At 40.4% G+C, this 17888-nt stretch overlaps 1 protein-coding gene across 1 annotated transcript; it reads left to right on the forward strand.

The window, feature by feature from the left end:
- The first annotated feature begins 1591 nt into the window (after positions 1-1591).
- gfi1b (growth factor independent 1B transcription repressor) lies at positions 1592-13515 on the forward strand. The gene is made up of 7 exons (XM_061215798.1): positions 1592-1818; positions 2842-2967; positions 4760-4942; positions 5566-5795; positions 8451-8588; positions 9472-9637; positions 13274-13515. The coding sequence occupies exons 2-7, from the start codon at positions 2853-2855 to the stop codon at positions 13450-13452; spliced, it is 1011 nt and encodes a 336-aa protein (XP_061071782.1). The 5' UTR covers positions 1592-1818; positions 2842-2852; the 3' UTR covers positions 13453-13515.
- The last annotated feature ends 4373 nt before the right edge of the window (positions 13516-17888 follow it).

The following is a 17888-nucleotide window of genomic DNA, read 5'->3' on the forward strand; positions in this document are numbered from 1 at the left end:
ACACATTTTATCTTCCGTATTGTGGCGGATTATTGCACAGTGGCATCAAATTAACTCTAATGGTATTGTAGTCTAATAGAAAGAATGTCAAATCGCTCTGCCTATATTACTTGCTTTATACACTGATGCTTTTTTTCCTTTTTTCCATGTAACCAATTTTTGTAAGTGGCTGTGGATTAGAGAATCTGCCATCTAATTTATAGGATAGTGCATTTTGTGAGAGAGAAAGGTATTAAAAATGAGTTAAACATATGCACAGCCTATTTTAATATTTATATATCCTTTTAAATATTTTTTCAACGAAAACCCATTTGTTTACCTTTGTTCAATTAAGGTATGTTTTTCAATTGATGTATTTATTAACTGCACTGTTTTAATATAGGCCTATACATCAATATATGATATCAATTGACGTGGAGATATGCCGGAGACAGTGAAATTACTTTAAACTCTGGTTGGGGGCAGGTTTCATCAGGGGTCAACGGTCACAAAAGGCAAACCAGTTAATGGTCTTAATTTACATATCCGCATTTTCCTGTAGGGAAAGAAAATAACAGACGCAATGGCACAGTTATGTTGAACCGAGAGCATACAGAAAAATCCGCCGTTTTGAATCAACTCTGATGCCTTTTCTGAATATTAGAGCAATACTATGTACAGAGCAAACCTTGTAGCTGAGACCTTAGATATCAAATCACACACAATGTAGGCTATACTGAGATGTGCAATTCCGATTTGTTGCATTTGATACTGTTAATTAGGCTACGTATTGCTATTGGCCTGTTCAGTGTGGCAACCTTTGTTTGATAACATATTGGTAATAAAAGCTATATGCTACATACAAATACAACTTATATTAAAAACATTGTTTTCTGTTGTAAAAGTAGCAACTTTACCTGTGACATCCCCCGGTCAATTTAAAATGCATCTTTTAAAACGGTTACGCTTCATGATTCGTTCAGATTAGCTTAGACCTTCGCTGTAACGGAACGTTTTACCGAATCAAAAGTAGCATAACAATGACATTGCGCGAAAGGGCACTCATAGGCTACACGCTTTCACAGACACGTCTTAAAATAATCGCGATCATTACATTTAGGATTCCTAATTGATTATTTATTTGATATATCAACAACAAAAATTGCTTTTGAGCATTTTTGCCCATTGAGCAATATGGGTCTATCCGTTGATATTTGTTAATTAAAATAACATTCTGTGAAGGCTATATTTAGGTTTTTTGTTTCTGAACTAAATTAACATTTTGATTCGCCGACATAATTGGGTCGTTTCAACACGAGCCAAAATGAGTTATTGAGAAAATATAGTGTACTGTTGATATAGTAGAATAGACATATAGGTAATAGCTGTAGAACTAATATATCTATAACTATTTAGACACATGAAGTAGCCTAATAAAAATTGTTCAGACAAATTTTTTGGAGCTCCAATCTTTGCGTAACAGTTCATGGGAGTAGAAAAATAACCTGTGTTTTGGTAAGCAAATTTTTAGTTCTGTACTGGCCTTCCCATTGGTCGAAACCACAGTCAGATTCCACCACAAAATTATCTGATTGAAAATCTGGGAGGGGAGAGAGGCGGGCAGCGCTAAAAGTCAGAACTGTGACAGTGGTTAGGATTCAGAATAATTTAAGAAGGGATTTTTAAGCGACAGGACAAGACAGTTTTTCTAGGACATACCAAAAGAGACGTGTTTATATTTCTCAGGAAAACTGGTCAAATCGGACAAACAGCACAAACACCAACGTATTGATACACTGATAACTGATTGATCTTCGCCTGGCTCGCCTAAAGTTGTTGGTAAGTGTTGATTACAGCAGCTTAATTTCATGATGACATAGAGGTTACGTCTTGGTATCGGTAAAAAAATGAAGAAACTTTTTACACCGCTTTGATGCAGTTAGGGCGTCAAAAGGTGCTCAAGTTGGGTCAAAACGAAAATGCCTATATTTCGCATAGTCTCAAAATGTCATAATTAATCATGAATTAAACACCACATGATTTATTTTCATAAATCTATTTTATTGTATTATATATACAAACCGTCATGGTTCGTACAATTTTACAATGAATACGCTGTGCTATATTTTCACATAAAGAGACTGACATAATTAGACATTACTGATAATTACAATTTTGAGTAAAGGTAATATCAACAGTTTCGATGACAAGAGGTAGATTCGGTTCAATAAAAAGTAGGCTATGCGATTTATCAATTTTACCTAATTCCATTAGCTACATGTTATTATTTTGAGATTTCCAGCTTCAGGGTTTCATGCTAAATGAAGACAGATGCTTGAAGTAGTTTTGCATAAATTGTGACGTCAATCAAAAATGAATTTCCAGCGAACTTCTTTCTGTTTTTACATTTATGTATGGCATTTATCGGTTTTGTTTTGCGCAAGGAATACGGTCAGGTCTGCACCAAATATTGCCTGTCCAATTCGGGATTGTTCCAATATGGACAGTTCAGTGCACGATAACACACACGTACACACACTCTTGTGTTTAAAAATATGGTCGATATGAAGTTTATTTTATTTATTATTAAAAGTATAGAGTGTTCATTTTGAACAAGGTCAAATACAAAATGCACATATAATAATACAATCTTATTCATAATGAAAACAAAGGTACAATAATAATAATACGAATAATAGCCTAATCATAATGGTGATTATCTGTTGCAGATATCATATCGTGAAATATAGGCCTAAACTATATTTCTTTAGGAGTAGGCCTATTCATTGTCATTTTTGCATTTTCCCAAAGTGTCCCAAAGTGTTCTGCAGTGAATTACTTCTCCTTATTTTTCCTCACCAGGTTTAGCAACGATGCCTCGTTCTTTTCTGGTGAAGAGCAAGCGGTGTCCGTCTTACAACACGCACAGGTTTGCAGACGAGGAGCAACTCGAACCTAAAGACCCGTCAGAGAAAACAAATGATTCAAGTAAGAATGGCTACTAGGAATGAGTGTCGTTACGCGATATAACGGCGGTGACATAGGCAAAAACTTCCCAAGCATTGTCAATCTCTATCGCAATTTCACCACGCCAATTTCAACACTAGCCTATATCCGAACATTGGCCACTTAAGTCATGAACAATAGGCCCACAGAATGCAATGCTTGAATTTTATTTAGGAGCTACAGGCAATAGATTGCCATATAATAAAACAGGATTTATTTATGTGTATGTCAATGTGTTAGCCTATTCGTTGTTGAAGTGTCGCACTTAGCCTATTCATATAGCCGCTGTGGCAACCGTTTAAATAAACGGGGATGCTAAAAGCCATCAGACAGATGTGCAGAAAAATAAAATACATGCGTTGCATAGGTTCTTACTTAAACAGATTCCCTTAAAAGAAAGACTCATTAGTCAATATTAGGTAGAGCACGAGGCCAGGGCGCTGTCTAGTGTTTCGCAATCATAGTTTGCATCCTTGCCTGACTGAAGAAGGCTACGCCACAGTACACGAGTGTTACTTGACGGCGACTGTTACTTAACACTCGGATTACACCGAGCTAGCTTTGCTTCATGGAAATCCAAAACCTGGCGAGCAGTTAGGAGGTGCTGTCACGGATATGCAAACGAGTTTTTATTCAAATAAAGAGCGTTCAATCCTGTAATCCTTTCCGTACTTAAAACAGGTACCGTGCCTCTTAGAAGAAAGCTATATCCACCTGTTGAGTCCGATTCAAATGCCGAATTTTTTCTTTGGCTGTGAACAAAGATTCAGTGTTTTATTTGTTAAAAAATTATTATAACGAGTGCGATAAGGAAGTTATAAATAAAACCTAAACTACACCAGCAGCAATAGCTGACTAAAGACCGAATTTCTGCTCGAAGTCTTCAAATACAATTCTGTGCAAGTCTGCATTAAATATTTCATTTCATAACCCCAAATTTATGGATGAAAATAATGTTGTGGTTAAATATAATCTGGACTTATTTCTTAATAAACAACAACAACAACAACAATAATAATAATAATAATAATAATAATAATAATAATACTAAACATACACTTAGAACTGCACTCAAAAATGAATAGTTGGATTTCATAGAAATTATGGACAGTGGTGGCATGCCATATTTTTAAGTATAAGTGAATGATTATTGTAAGTACTTATGAAGTCACATACACTACACTTCATAATATTGCTTGTAACCACTGTCTATACTTTTATGAAGTAAATCCAACAATGAATCTTTTTGTTATTTGTTATATAATCACTGACACTGTCAGTGTGGTATAATGCGTGTTGCTCCTAAAATATTTGTCCTCCTGCATGTGGTTTCTGCTGCATTTGCGTATTTAGCTCGATAACAATTTCATTTTGGCTGTTCCATGGCGTTTAATCTTTGAACTTGTAACATCACGCCATATTAGCCTACTGAGTCACTGCGGATGAGACTCCTGAATAAACAAATCATGGAAATAATAATGTTGGAAGACGAACGGCAACGTTTTATCCTCTGTGTTCACCCTGTTATTAACCTTAAATTACATTACATTACAGTAGTTATTTATTGGACAATTTTTATCCAAAGCAACTTACAGTTGACTAGACTAGACAGGGGCTAACCCCCCCTGGAGCAATGTCGGGGTAAGGGCTGAACAGCAGCACTGATCTTACTGTAGCTACACTGGGGCTTGAACCACCAACCTTCCAGGTCCCAGTCAAGCACCTTAGACACTACGCTATTGGCAGCTCCATGTTGACACTCCCATTCTGCTAGAACCAGGGCAGCCGGACCCTCAGGACCACAGGGATTTGGAGCACCCCCAGGGGGTTGGTCGTGCCAGCCATCACGACTCCTTTCCTCCGATTAAACCTGAACAGGAGACCAACTGCCCTGTGCTAGCCCACCCCGAGCACCCCATGCCCACCGTGGTGTCCCGGGGCACCTACTTCAACCCAGGTGAGAATCTCAGCAGCTCTGAAAACCACAATACTGATTGCTGTTTTTAATATGATGCAATATCGGCACAACGCAAGGCCTCATGTTGACAAATGCCAATGACGCACTCCAAAGGCACTCAAATACCTAGGATCAAAACTGGACACTGAAAGCTTTCTCATTCCTGCACCAAGGAAGTGATTGAGCACACCTGACTATGCAGATGCAGCTGTGATGGCAACCGTCCAATTACTTTAAATCCAGTGTACTGCACTACAGAGCCAAAAGAACAGAATTGGTACCAACTGTCCAAATGCAAATGACTGAACTGTACTTGCAATGATACATTTCCCATGTTATCATTAAATTGATACTTTTAACTGAAGCAATGCAGCTTTACTACACTAAAAGCTCAGTAAAGAGTTAGGTCTTACTTAAGAAATGAATTGGGGCGCAGCGGTAGTTCAGTGCCCAGCATTCCAGCTCTCCACCGTCTGGCTAGAAACTGCATGACTGCTCATCGCACTCTTCTGATTGGGCAGTTCACTCGCCATGCTGTCTCATGTCCCCGCTGACGCCTGTCTGTCTCACCGTCTGTCTGTCTCACCGTCTGTCTGTCTGTCTGTCTGTCTGCCCGCCCACAGAACCCCAGCTCCCCGAATTCCACCCCTACTACAAGTCCCCGTTTGCCTGGGACCCCGTGCACCCGTCCTATGACTTTCGGCAGATGGGGTTTTCCCCCTCGCTGCTGCAGCACGCCAGCTCCCTGTACGGGGCGCACATCAAACAGAGCTCCGAGACGCCCCAGCCCCTGGACTGCAGCACGCACTACTCCCCAAACTCTGACACCTACCACTGCATCACCTGTGACAAGGTATACACCCCCCCCCCCCCCCATACCCACACACACACACGCACACACTCACACACTCTCACACATACACACACACACACACTCTCTCACACACACACTCACACACACTCACACATACACACGCACACACACTCTCTCACACACACACTCACACACACTCACACATACACACGCACACACACTCTCTCTCACACACACACTCACACACTCACACACAGTCACACATACACACTCGCACATACACACACACACACTCGTACACACACACACACTCACGCACACACACTCACACACTCACACATACACACTCACACACTCGCACATACACACACACACACACTCACTCACACACTCACACACACTCACACATACACACACACACACTCGCACATACACACACACTCTCACACATACACACGCACACACACTCTCTCTCACACACACACTCACACATACACATACACACGCACACACACTCTCTCTCACACACACACTCACACATACACACACACACTCACACACTCGCACATACACACACACACTCTCTCACACCCACACTCACACACACACACACACACGCACACTCTTACACACACACACACACTCACGCATACACACACACACTCTCTCTCTCACACACACACACTCACACACACTCACACACACACACTCTCTCTCACACACACACACACACTCACAAACACTCACACACACTCACACATACACACTCACACACTCGCACACACACACACACACACTCACACGCGCCCACACACACACATCCACACCCACACACAATCGCACAAACACACACTACTCCCAAAACTCCAACACTTAACACCGCATCACCTGTGATAAGGTACACCCTCGGCCTCACATACACACAAACACACACACACACATAAAAATCACAAAAAGCGCAATGTGAATATGGGACTGTTACTCTTGGGACGCATAGCTATTTCTGACATAATGTGGCTTACTGAGGCAAATAATCCCACTAAACACGAAAAGCACAGAAAAATTTATAATATATATATATATATATATATAAATATATAACTGTGGTTAAAACGAAAGCCAACATGCACAGTGCGTCCCTTGGACTGAGGGCGGAAACCATCCATTGACAATGATCCAGTGAAAATTTCTGGTACTGTAACTTGAACTTAACCCCATCCACTCTGCACCTTGTGACTAAGTGGTCAACGTCTGAAATTAGTTGCATTCATATTTATATCATTCAAAAAACTGTGACGTAACACCGCAAAATGGTGATGCAGAATTGTTAAAAAGACTCTCTGCTCGCGAGAAAAGCACTCCCCCACGACACGCTAACAGTTTACATCCCTGACCTTGTCACAGACTGAGACAATAAAAGAATCCTTGATACAATTTCTCTACATCACAATAACATGTTTCATTTTGGGACCCCCTTGAAAATGAGAGGATACCTCTCAAGGGGTTTATCCCATTACAATAAATTTCCTACATGTTCCAATATAAGTTGCATGAATAAACACAGTTTTTTTTTCTTAGCTCACTTTTATTCCAGCCAACATATTTTCTGTTTGGTAGAAATACAAGTTTGTTTCACAAATCTTTCGCAACCTGGTCGCTAAATATCCCACCTGGTTATTAAGCTACGCTTGTTTTCTGACTAACGTTGAAGTTTATTTTATAATCCGTTCAGCCATTTCTGGGACTAAAGCAAAGCAAATGCCTTTGTTATTGTTGCATAAATGCATTGTTAGGTCATTTCAGTACCAAACTAATGTAAGGCATAGTAAGCTTCTTGTACAGGGTTTCCTACCCTTTCCAACAAGGTATAATGTTTCATATTCAGGCGAGGGGCAGTTTAGGAATATTGCTGCATTTGCATAGCAGAATTAATATACAGACATGCGTAAATACAGGATTTGGACTTGCTATAGATGTAAACCTGTAATTGCACTGGTTAACAAGGCTAACGAGGCTCTGGTAATTGCCAAATAAAGTTCAATTTAAAATGTGATGTAGATTTGTTAGAAAGTGTTTGGTTGAGTAATCCTTTTAGGATAGCTTTTTGAACACTTTGGAGAGCTTTATAAAAAAACATACTCTCATAAGTGAATGTTAATGTTAAACACGTGAAGGTTAACTTTCTTTACATTTTGTATTAAATTTAATAGAAAATTTACTTTTGTAATCATTCATGTGTCTAGCCAAAAAGATATGCAGATGTTTTGTATTTGGAGAGATTTGGGGACACTTGAGTGCAGTTTTGGGAAAACTCGCGGAATCTGATATCTATCGATATCTTTACCATATTTTGGACACAAGTTGACATCAAGTTTGTGCACAAATAAAGTAGTTTTCGATCCCTGACTTAGAAATTGAGATATTCAATTGCTAAACTATAAAAACATAAAACATAAAATAGGTATAAATTTCCCTCTGGGGGGCGAAGTGGAAAGAGTTAATATTACAACACCCCACCGCACCACACGGATCATTACGGAGCAGTATACCTTCCCCCAAAATATTAGTGGATCCTCAGGCTCTTCTAATGATTTGAATAAGTACAGGTTGCAAATGGCCACTAAAGTGACCGGTGAAATTCTCATTTAACTGAACAGTGCTGTATTTGGAGATTCTCTGTCTAAACCCCCACAGGTGTTCTCCACCCCACACGGGCTGGAGGTCCATGTCCGCCGCTCCCACAGTGGCACGCGGCCGTTCGGCTGCAGCGTGTGTCGCAAGACCTTCGGCCACGCGGTCAGCCTGGAGCAGCACATGAACGTGCACTCCCAGGTACCGAAGCAGCTACCTTACGCCAGCACACCTCTCACCTCTCTCTGTTTCTCTCTCTCCATCCCAATCTCTCCCTATCTCACTCGCTCTGTTAATCTCTGCCTCTCAATCTCTCTATCTCTATCTCCCAATCTCTATCGCCCAATCTCTCTCCCTCTTTCACTCTCCATCTTCCTATTTCTCTCTCTATCCAGCTTGCTCCTGCTCTCTCCTTTTTTCTCAGCTACTTTCTTTGTGTCAAGCAAGCATTTCCATCTTAATTTCTCTCATTTGTCATAACCTTGATATAGAGCATCTGCCAGGATTTATGTTCTAACAATGTAAGTCAAGGCACCGGCTCAGAAATAAGGACTCAAGGGGTTCAACTCTCTGGTAGAATAAATGCTTTGTCGATTTGAAAAGAACATGATATTTCACTTGTAGCCTTAAATCATAGAAAAGTTTGTTCAGACCTGTGACCTGTATTTTACACTAATCAGGTCAGTTATGAATAGATCAGGCCTTCTATTATCATAAAACATGACAAAAGGTTTCTCTTATGCTGAGGTCTAATCTTGGCCCCATATTGCTGCATGGACCTATGGTCTTCACGCTGACGAATTACACAGTAACTGGGCTGTTTCCTTACACTCTGAGAAAACAAATGTTCTTTGGCTTGGCTTATGGAACCCTCTATCATAGATCTGAAGTGTGAAATCTTCCAGACAAAGAATCAATTTGCCCAACAAAGAACCCTTTAAATAGATAGGTTTCTATGGAATTGCAGGGTTCCTTTGGGAGCCATTTTGTCTGAGAGTGTAGCTCAGGATGAGTGGCTGAGGTGGCTGCCACTCAGGAGGAATGGAAAGCAGGCGAAGCTCAGGTGTGTTTTCCTCTGCCTCAGGAGAGAAGCTTCGAGTGTAAGATGTGCGGGAAGACCTTCAAGCGCTCCTCCACCCTCTCCACCCACCTGCTCATCCACTCAGACACCCGGCCGTACCCCTGCCAGTTCTGCGGCAAGAGGTTCCACCAGAAGTCTGACATGAAGAAGCATACCTACATACACACAGGTGAGAGTGGGCAAGAGACGATGCGAGGAGGGTGGGGAGAAAGAGAGAGACACCCTGCTAAAAAAACAAGCTACATTTTGAAACAGCAGATAGCTGGTTGACCAGTTCAGACCACCTCCCAGTTCAACATGGTTGGACCAGCTCATACCCAGCTAGACCAGCATTATAATCAGCTTGGCTAGTGAAATTTTCAAGCTGGTCAAGATGCCATAGCTGGATTTTACAGGGCAAAAGAGAAAGAAATACAGACAGGAAAACACAAAGAGAGAGTGAGAGAGAGAGGGAGGAAGAGAGACACAGAAAGAGAGAGAGGAAGATGGAAAGATAACTATACACTAAATATACATACACATATATACAATATACAATAAAACAATAAAACATGTTTGCACAGTCATTTCATGCATTGAGTGTTTCCTCAAGCGAGATGGGACTGTTACCCGAAGGTGATACAGCTACCAGTAAATCTAACTGGCCCAGTTCCATTGTCCCTACCCCATGAACAATGACATTACAGAAGGGTTGTTTTCCCAGACAGCTACCCAACAGGATCGTATTTCCGGAGTAGGCAAAACGGTTACTAGCCCAGGGTGTTCCGAAGGGTAAATACAGGAAAAAGTTAATTCTACAATCCATACAATCCCTACTTTTGGATTCTATTATTTGATATTTTGTGTCATAAATATGTTGTTTCTTGGGAAATTTGGTAGGATTTTGAAATTGTACATTCAGAGTAGTTTTAGTATGTCTGTCATTTTAATCCATGAAGAACTGCCCTGCATTTTGCTGTGTTAGGATGTGTGAAAGCTTTGAAGCTTAAGATCTCTAACCTTATGATTCCGCGGTCAGGAGTTCCTCTAATAGGCTAATAGGCTTTAGCAGGCTGTCAGTTTTATATCAGATTTTTTGTATGTGAAATTTGATCAGCTCCCCCAGGTGGGGCGCGTCGCCGTTAGTACAGAGGTGGGGGAAAAAAGGAAGTAGCTTGTTCATGAGCAGGAACACGGAGGGGAATGTTTGGGGATAAACATACTGAGCATGGTCAGGTACTTTACCAGCCTGTGTTCCATTACTAGTACAGTAATTTTCTCTTTGGGTACAAATGAGTACTTTTTTCAAGCAAAATTATTTACATATTGTTGGCTTGGGGTATAATTGTATAGGGTACCGCCCCAGTGACAATAATTTTTTTCAGCCCTTTTCGGATGTTTATTTCTGAGAGTGTAGTTTAACTAAAGTTCAAATGCAACACTAATTTTAAAAATCCAGTGTTCAAAGAAAAAAGATCTTGCAGCTTTACAGTTTACATTTATCCTTCTGTTAGCCATTTTGTGTCATTTTTGATAGTGAGGAAACTGAGTTTGCGATTTAATGCTTGTGGGTTTGAGGTCCAGTTATGGCACTGTCATTGACCCTTTCCTCTCACAAAAGATTACATCATTATGATTTTTATTCATATTTTTACTCACCAGCTGTATAAATGGATTGCATGTAAAAATATAATCTGTGCAAGTCATTCTGGATAAACATACCTGCCAAATATTGAATGGATAATTCAATATTGTTGCCTTAGCATCACAATGTTCTCTTGCATATTTTTTGTTGAATTCAAATAAAAACATAATAATAATAATAATAATAATAATAATAATAATAGAAAATATGATTCAAATATTACTTGTTAACCAATAACAACTAAAGGGCCAAATATTACTTGTTAACCAATAACAACTAAAGGGCCAAATATTACTTGTTAACCAATAAAAACCAAAGCAATCAAAGTAATTGTATTCCTCAAAGTAATTCTATTTGTAATTAATTCTGTTAGTACAAAAGAATATTATTTCCCCATTTGTTTAAGTATACACTGTGCAGGAAACTGTTCCTGATGAGCTGCTTGCCTCTGATTGGTGGAGCTGATTGTGAGTTTATCCTGTGCGTTTTGCCTTACATCTGGAGCGGATGCAGCCACCACAGCCCGGACATACAGCACACGCCCCGGCACACAGCTGGGCCGCCGCGCGCGGAGGACTTTCCCCTCACACTTTCACGGAAACATCACCTCCGCCACCGTTCCTTATGAAACACGAGACCTCACATGCACCCACAACCACCTCTCTTCAGCAGCCAATGAGACCTTTTCTTCCAGCTCTGCTAGCCAAAATAATATATAGCTGGGCCTGCCCGGCGTGGTGGAGTGTGAATTGCTTATTTAACTAAATCGTACCTGCGTGGAAGCACCTGCTTTCGATAGTTATTTGTAGCTAATTACCTGCAATGCGTATTTTATATATCAGTCTTTGCCCATCTTCATCAAGGGATGAGTAATTTTCGGAGGGTACTGTATATTAAAAATATTCATGAGGCAACGCAAGCGCCCCAAAATAGCGACTGATTACTGATTGGCTAAAAAAGATTGCTGCTGGTAAAGTAAAGGGGAAAGGTGCCAGTTATTCATAATATACAGAAACAGAATGTTCCATGCAAACTTCATACAATCTCATTAAATTTGCAATAATATTGAATATTTACAGAATATTTCTTTCTAACCTATTTTGACTGACCTTGTTCATTGGGTTTGTTCTTTCTAGTGCAGTATGTGCTTTTGAAGGGGAAAGGTACAGGTAGTAGATTATTGTAATATGACTCTGGCTGATAAAGCAAATGAAGAAGAAAAAAAACCCTTAAAATATCGGCCTCCGTATTTGCATAGCTAGTTCTTCCACTTCAGTGAAAATGTTCTGAAAGAACCCCGTCGGCAAGGATCATGAAATTTACCAAGGTTTTTTTCATCTTTTACAAATCTGAATAGCTTCAATCAGAATTGTGAATCCACCCATTTTGGTAGTCTGAAGTCTAAGAGTATATCATCGTCAAATTGTATAAATGTGGAACATGGGTAAATATAGAATTTTTTTATTTTTATTTTTTATTAATATTGGTTATTTTACCATTGGTATTGGTTATCAAAATGTTCAGGTAGGCTTGTTCTCAACAAAGCCACGAGCATACAGTCAGTGAGCCCTTTATTAGGTATTTATTAGACTTATATTCTAGACTTATTGGTCTTCTGCTGCTGTAGCCTATCCACTTTTGGAAGTGATGTGTTGTGTGTTCAGAGATGCTCTTCTGCATACCACTGTTGTAATGTGTGGTTATTTGTGTTAGTCACCTTCCTGTCAGCTTCGACCAGTCTGGCCCTTGTCCTCTGACCTCTCTCATTAAGAGTGTGTTTTTGCCTGCAGACCTGCTGCTCACTGGATGTTTTTTGTTTTTCACACCATTCTCTGTAAACTCTAGAGACTAGTATGTGTGAAAATCAGCAGTTTCTGAGATACTCAAAACACCCTGTCTGACACCAACAATCAATCCACGGTCAAAGTCACTTAGATCACATTTGTTCCCCATTCTGACATTTGGTCTGAACAAGAGTTGAACCTTTTTAGTTGCTGCCACATGATTGGCTGATTAAATATTTGCATTAACAAGTTAGTGTACAGCTCCACCTAATAAAGTGGTCACTGAGTGTATTTGCACTGTAAATCACTTGATGGATAGACTGACAGTGAATCTCCATCTTTGTCTGTGTGTGTGTGCCTGTGTGTGTGTGTGTGTGTGTGTGTGTGTTTTTTGTAGGAGAGAAGCCCCATAAGTGCCAGGTTTGTGGCAAAGCTTTCAGCCAGAGCTCCAACCTGATCACGCACAGCCGCAAGCACACCGGATTCAAGCCCTTCGGCTGCGAGATCTGCGCCAAGGGCTTCCAGAGGAAGGTGGACCTCCGGAGGCACCACGAGAGCCAGCACGGCCTGAAATGAGGGGGGCGGGAGAGGGGGAGAGAGGGAGACATGATTTGATCCAACAACAGGCACCACGAGAGCCAGCACAACCTGAAATGAGGGGGGGGGGGGGGGGGGGGGACAGCAGAGGGAGAGAGGCAGACTGTTCAACACCAGGCACCAAAAGTATTATATTCCAGTAAAAAATAACTTCAGATCTCTTAGAAATAGGTGCGTGTGTGTGTGTGTGTGTGTGTGTGTGTGTGTACACACATTGTATCATTGTAACTCGTGTTTTTGTTCGTCTACTTTGTGAAGCAAAAGCAAAACGAAATGCTTTGGCAAACACCTTTTGTAAATATCGCCTCTCCACCTCCCTCTCTGACACACGCACACGCACACACAGTACACACACACTCACACGCACACTCTCTCTGTCTCTCTCACATGCATGCACTCATACAACAAACATCGTTATTAAGTGTTGAGTGTGTATAACTGGTGTTGACGTTTTTGAGGAGACAAATTTCGCTTCAGGCAACAAGCCAGCGTACAATCCCCCCCCCTCTCCCTCTTTATCTAATGAAAGGACGGAAGGGGAAAAGTTGTTTGAAAGATGTATAGTCGATAGGACACAGGACGGAGAATATACCATTTGGATGCTTGTTACGCTGTAGCCCCTTCCACTACAGTAACAGTGAAGGACTGCATTAAGTTTGCATTGTATGCTTTAGCGTACTTATTTAAAGAATAGCATTTTATCAAAGCAAAAAATGTATGTGTATAATATGTGTCATACTATTTATGAAATCTTATGTAAAAAATTATGTGATTTTCTTTTGTAATAAGAGCCAATGTAATCTCTTTAATTAAACAAAGAGTAAACCTTTTGAATGGAACTGTGATTCTTTATTTGAAACTTTAAAATAAAACACAAAATCAGTGAGAACGGGTGGGCATAAATACGCCTACACACACACACACAGGTGATTGGATTACCGTGAATACATTTTGCAAATATTCTTTGGTCTGCCCAGAAGAATGACAGCATTATGCAGAGGTAAACATGGTTTTTTGTATTTTCTGTTTGTTCTGAACCTCGATTTCCTTGAAGAGCAGGATGCAGAAATCCCCACACGGATGAGCGGTGTGTGTGTGGCAGGGCAGCGTCCTTAGCCCACGGCTGACATAAATCTGAGATAGAGCAGGAGTCGAGCTTCATTCAAATGTGTACCTGGAGCTGCATGCAAATCTCTCGCGAAGCAAGTTTCGCAAACAGTCAAAAGCAGAAAAAGAGTCTTGGGCAGCAACAGGGATTATGACACGGCATGTTTGTTAATGTTTACTTGATTCGATTTGTGGCAGCCTGTAGTCTAGCAGCATGACCGGTACATGGCGGTTTGTGGTTCAAGCCCCGGCGTAGCCACAGTGAGATGTAATATGATGTAATGTAATCCACGCACCTGTTGGGCAAGGTCTTTAACCCCCCCCACATTGTTCCTGGGGGGATTGCCCCCTGCTTAGTCCAATCAACTGTAAGTCACTTTAGATAAAAGTGTCAGATAAATATCACATTTCATTTTTATAGATTCTCATTTACATATGAGGATGGATGAGATAATGCAGAGGCATTCCTGATGCGATGGAAAGAGGTTTGTGACTGAAGTCTTCTTAATTATTATATTTATTATATATTATATAACTCCCTCCCCTACTCCAACTCATCTGTCTCTATTCCTGTCACATGACCATGGCATCTCTGATGTCACTAGGGGATCAGTTTTGGCAAACAAATCCCAGTTTACCTCCCTCTCGCAAAACACCTCCCTGAAACAACAGGCTGGGTGGACGCCCTAAAGCAGTTTAAAGGCAAATCAGGTTAAACCTAAAAACATTTTTTAAAAAAAAGCTGGTTAGGAGTCATTGCACAGAGTACAAATGACATTCAAAGGCTAACATTTATCATTAAAATACAATATCTTTTTCAGCTTTTCTGATGAGGTTGAAGATCAAAAAGTTTTTGGACGCTGAACCATCAAGTTAAATAGTTTTATGCTGTGGCTAACCAACTACAAGAGCACACTCAAGATTTTAAATTGTCCCAAAGCCTGTATGTTAAATGTATTTCTTTATTTTTGAAGGTTGGAAAATGACAGATTTACTGTTGCCTATGGTCTCATCTTTCATTTGAGTATCCTCCCTTGAACATCATTACTTGTTTCATTTTTTTAGAGCTTTGTCACTTCCATAACAACAGTCCATAGAGCCCCTCCCACTCGTATCCTGACTCCACCCATCTTTCCAGTAGGCGGAGCACTGAGGAACGTGCCGTGCTCTGTTTTGGACATACTGTACACTGCTGTCGTATCTGGACAGTGGTACAATTTCTGTTCTTTTGGCTCTGTACTCCAGCACATGGGATTTGAAAAGAAACAGTGAAATTTGAGGTTAAAGTGCAGACTGTCACCTTTAATGTCCAATCAAATCCAATGTGCTGGAGTACAGAACCAAAAGAACAGAATTTGTACCACTGTTCATAGACTGTGCTCTATGTTACCCGCACAGCCATTCACAACCAAGGTAATGCTTGTGGAGATTCATCAACAAAAAAGCAGATTTGTTTTCTCTTCTCGTGTCTGTCGCCACCAAATGTTTCTAAACTATTTGAGAAGAATGGCTGAACTTTCTGACTTTTACCCGGACACCTGACAAACTCTGAGAACAAATCGAACAGAGCTTTGCATTGCATACAAAAAATCAATTTAAAAAATGTAGCAAGAGAAATGTAACCTAATATAAGGAACTAAAAGCTTTTTTTCCCTTTACAAATACACTCAGTGAGCACTTTATTAGGTATTTTTTATTTTTACTTCTGCTGCTGTCGTCTATCCACTTGGAGATTTGACATGTTGTGTGTTCAGAGATGCTCTTCTATATACAACTGTTCAATGTGTGGGTATTTGTATTACTGTCACCTTCCTGACAGCTTCCACCAGTCTGGCCCTTCTCCTCTGAACTCTCTCATTAACAGCGCGCTTCTGCCCGCAGAACTGCTGTTCACTGGCTGATGAGCAGTTTCTGAGATACTCAAACCACCCTGTCTAGCACCAACTAGATCACATTCTTTCCCCATTCTGACATTTGGTCTGAACAACAGCTGAACCTCTTGACCAAGCCTCTATGCTTTTATGCATTTAGTTGCTGCCACATGATTGGCTGATTGAATATTTGCATTGACAAGCTGGTGTACAGGTCTATCTAACAAAGTCAGCAAAAAGAGTATATAAAGAGGGTATACTCAAGTGAGACTAAAGGTATCCTCCTTTAAAACAACACTTACAAGCAAATGTAAATGTAGCACATAACCCACCTCTGTTTGTGAGGGGGAGGAAATGAGCGCACATAGTGGATGGGATTCAGTCAACCCTTTCCCTTAGCTTTAACACACAGGTAAACACACATGCTACACTTTCTCCCTCACAATCAGTTTCTTGAGTTCAGTAATCTGAAGTGAGTGTGAAGAAAATGTCAACACTTTCACTGACAAGTTATAATACAGGCAAATACCAGTGTTCACACTATCAATCAGACTGCCTACCTACTCAAAGGTGCTCCCGCAGTTCTGGGGCCTCTGTGATTTGAAAAGCACAACAAAAATGTGCTGACATGTTTATGGAGGGCCAGTAGCTTTAAGTGGATACTGACATTATATTAATGGCATTTGGCAGACACTCTTATCCAGAGCGACGTACAACAAAGTGCAAAGTGCATACCCATAACCAGGGACAAGTGCGCTGAAAGATCCTAGAGGGAAGTACAATTTCAACTGCTACCTGAACAAGGAACACGACAGTGAAAGATATCCTGCTGTTATTATCCAGATATGCATCAGTCACTTGTTCTAACTGACAATCTCCATCACCCCTTCCACTATCTGAGCTCACAATAAAATACATTTGTTCACATTAAAATTTAGCATGGACAGTCCGTCCTGACTTGAACCCCATAGAGACGCTATAGCAGGACCTGAATCGAATAGTCCATGCTCAAAAACCAGAATTAAATCAGTTTTGCAAAGAAGAGTGGACTAAAATTCATCCACAGTGACTGTTAACGGTTTGCTGCTAAAAGTGGTAAAACCAGTTAAGTTCACATTATCATACACCCAAATCACAGGGGTAAAGTTTGGGTAAAACTACATAACTGAAATAGTCATTTAAAAAAAATTGTTTTGTGTTTACTCTGGCTAATATTACATTTTGTCTAAAGATCTGAAACCATTCAGTGTGACAAATATGCAATAATAGAGGAAATCAGGAAGGAGGTAAAAACTTTTTTGCGGCACTAAAATGAGATTTAAAATCGAACTTTAAAATGTATGATGAATTTTGGGACTAGCAATGGAATTGTTGTTCAACAGCACTGAATATGTGGCAGTAGACAGAATGTTTGTGAGCAAGATTCAGCCAGCAGCA

Source organism: Conger conger, chromosome 12, assembly GCF_963514075.1.
Source record: "Conger conger chromosome 12, fConCon1.1, whole genome shotgun sequence".
Taxonomy (NCBI): Eukaryota; Metazoa; Chordata; class Actinopteri; order Anguilliformes; family Congridae; genus Conger; species Conger conger.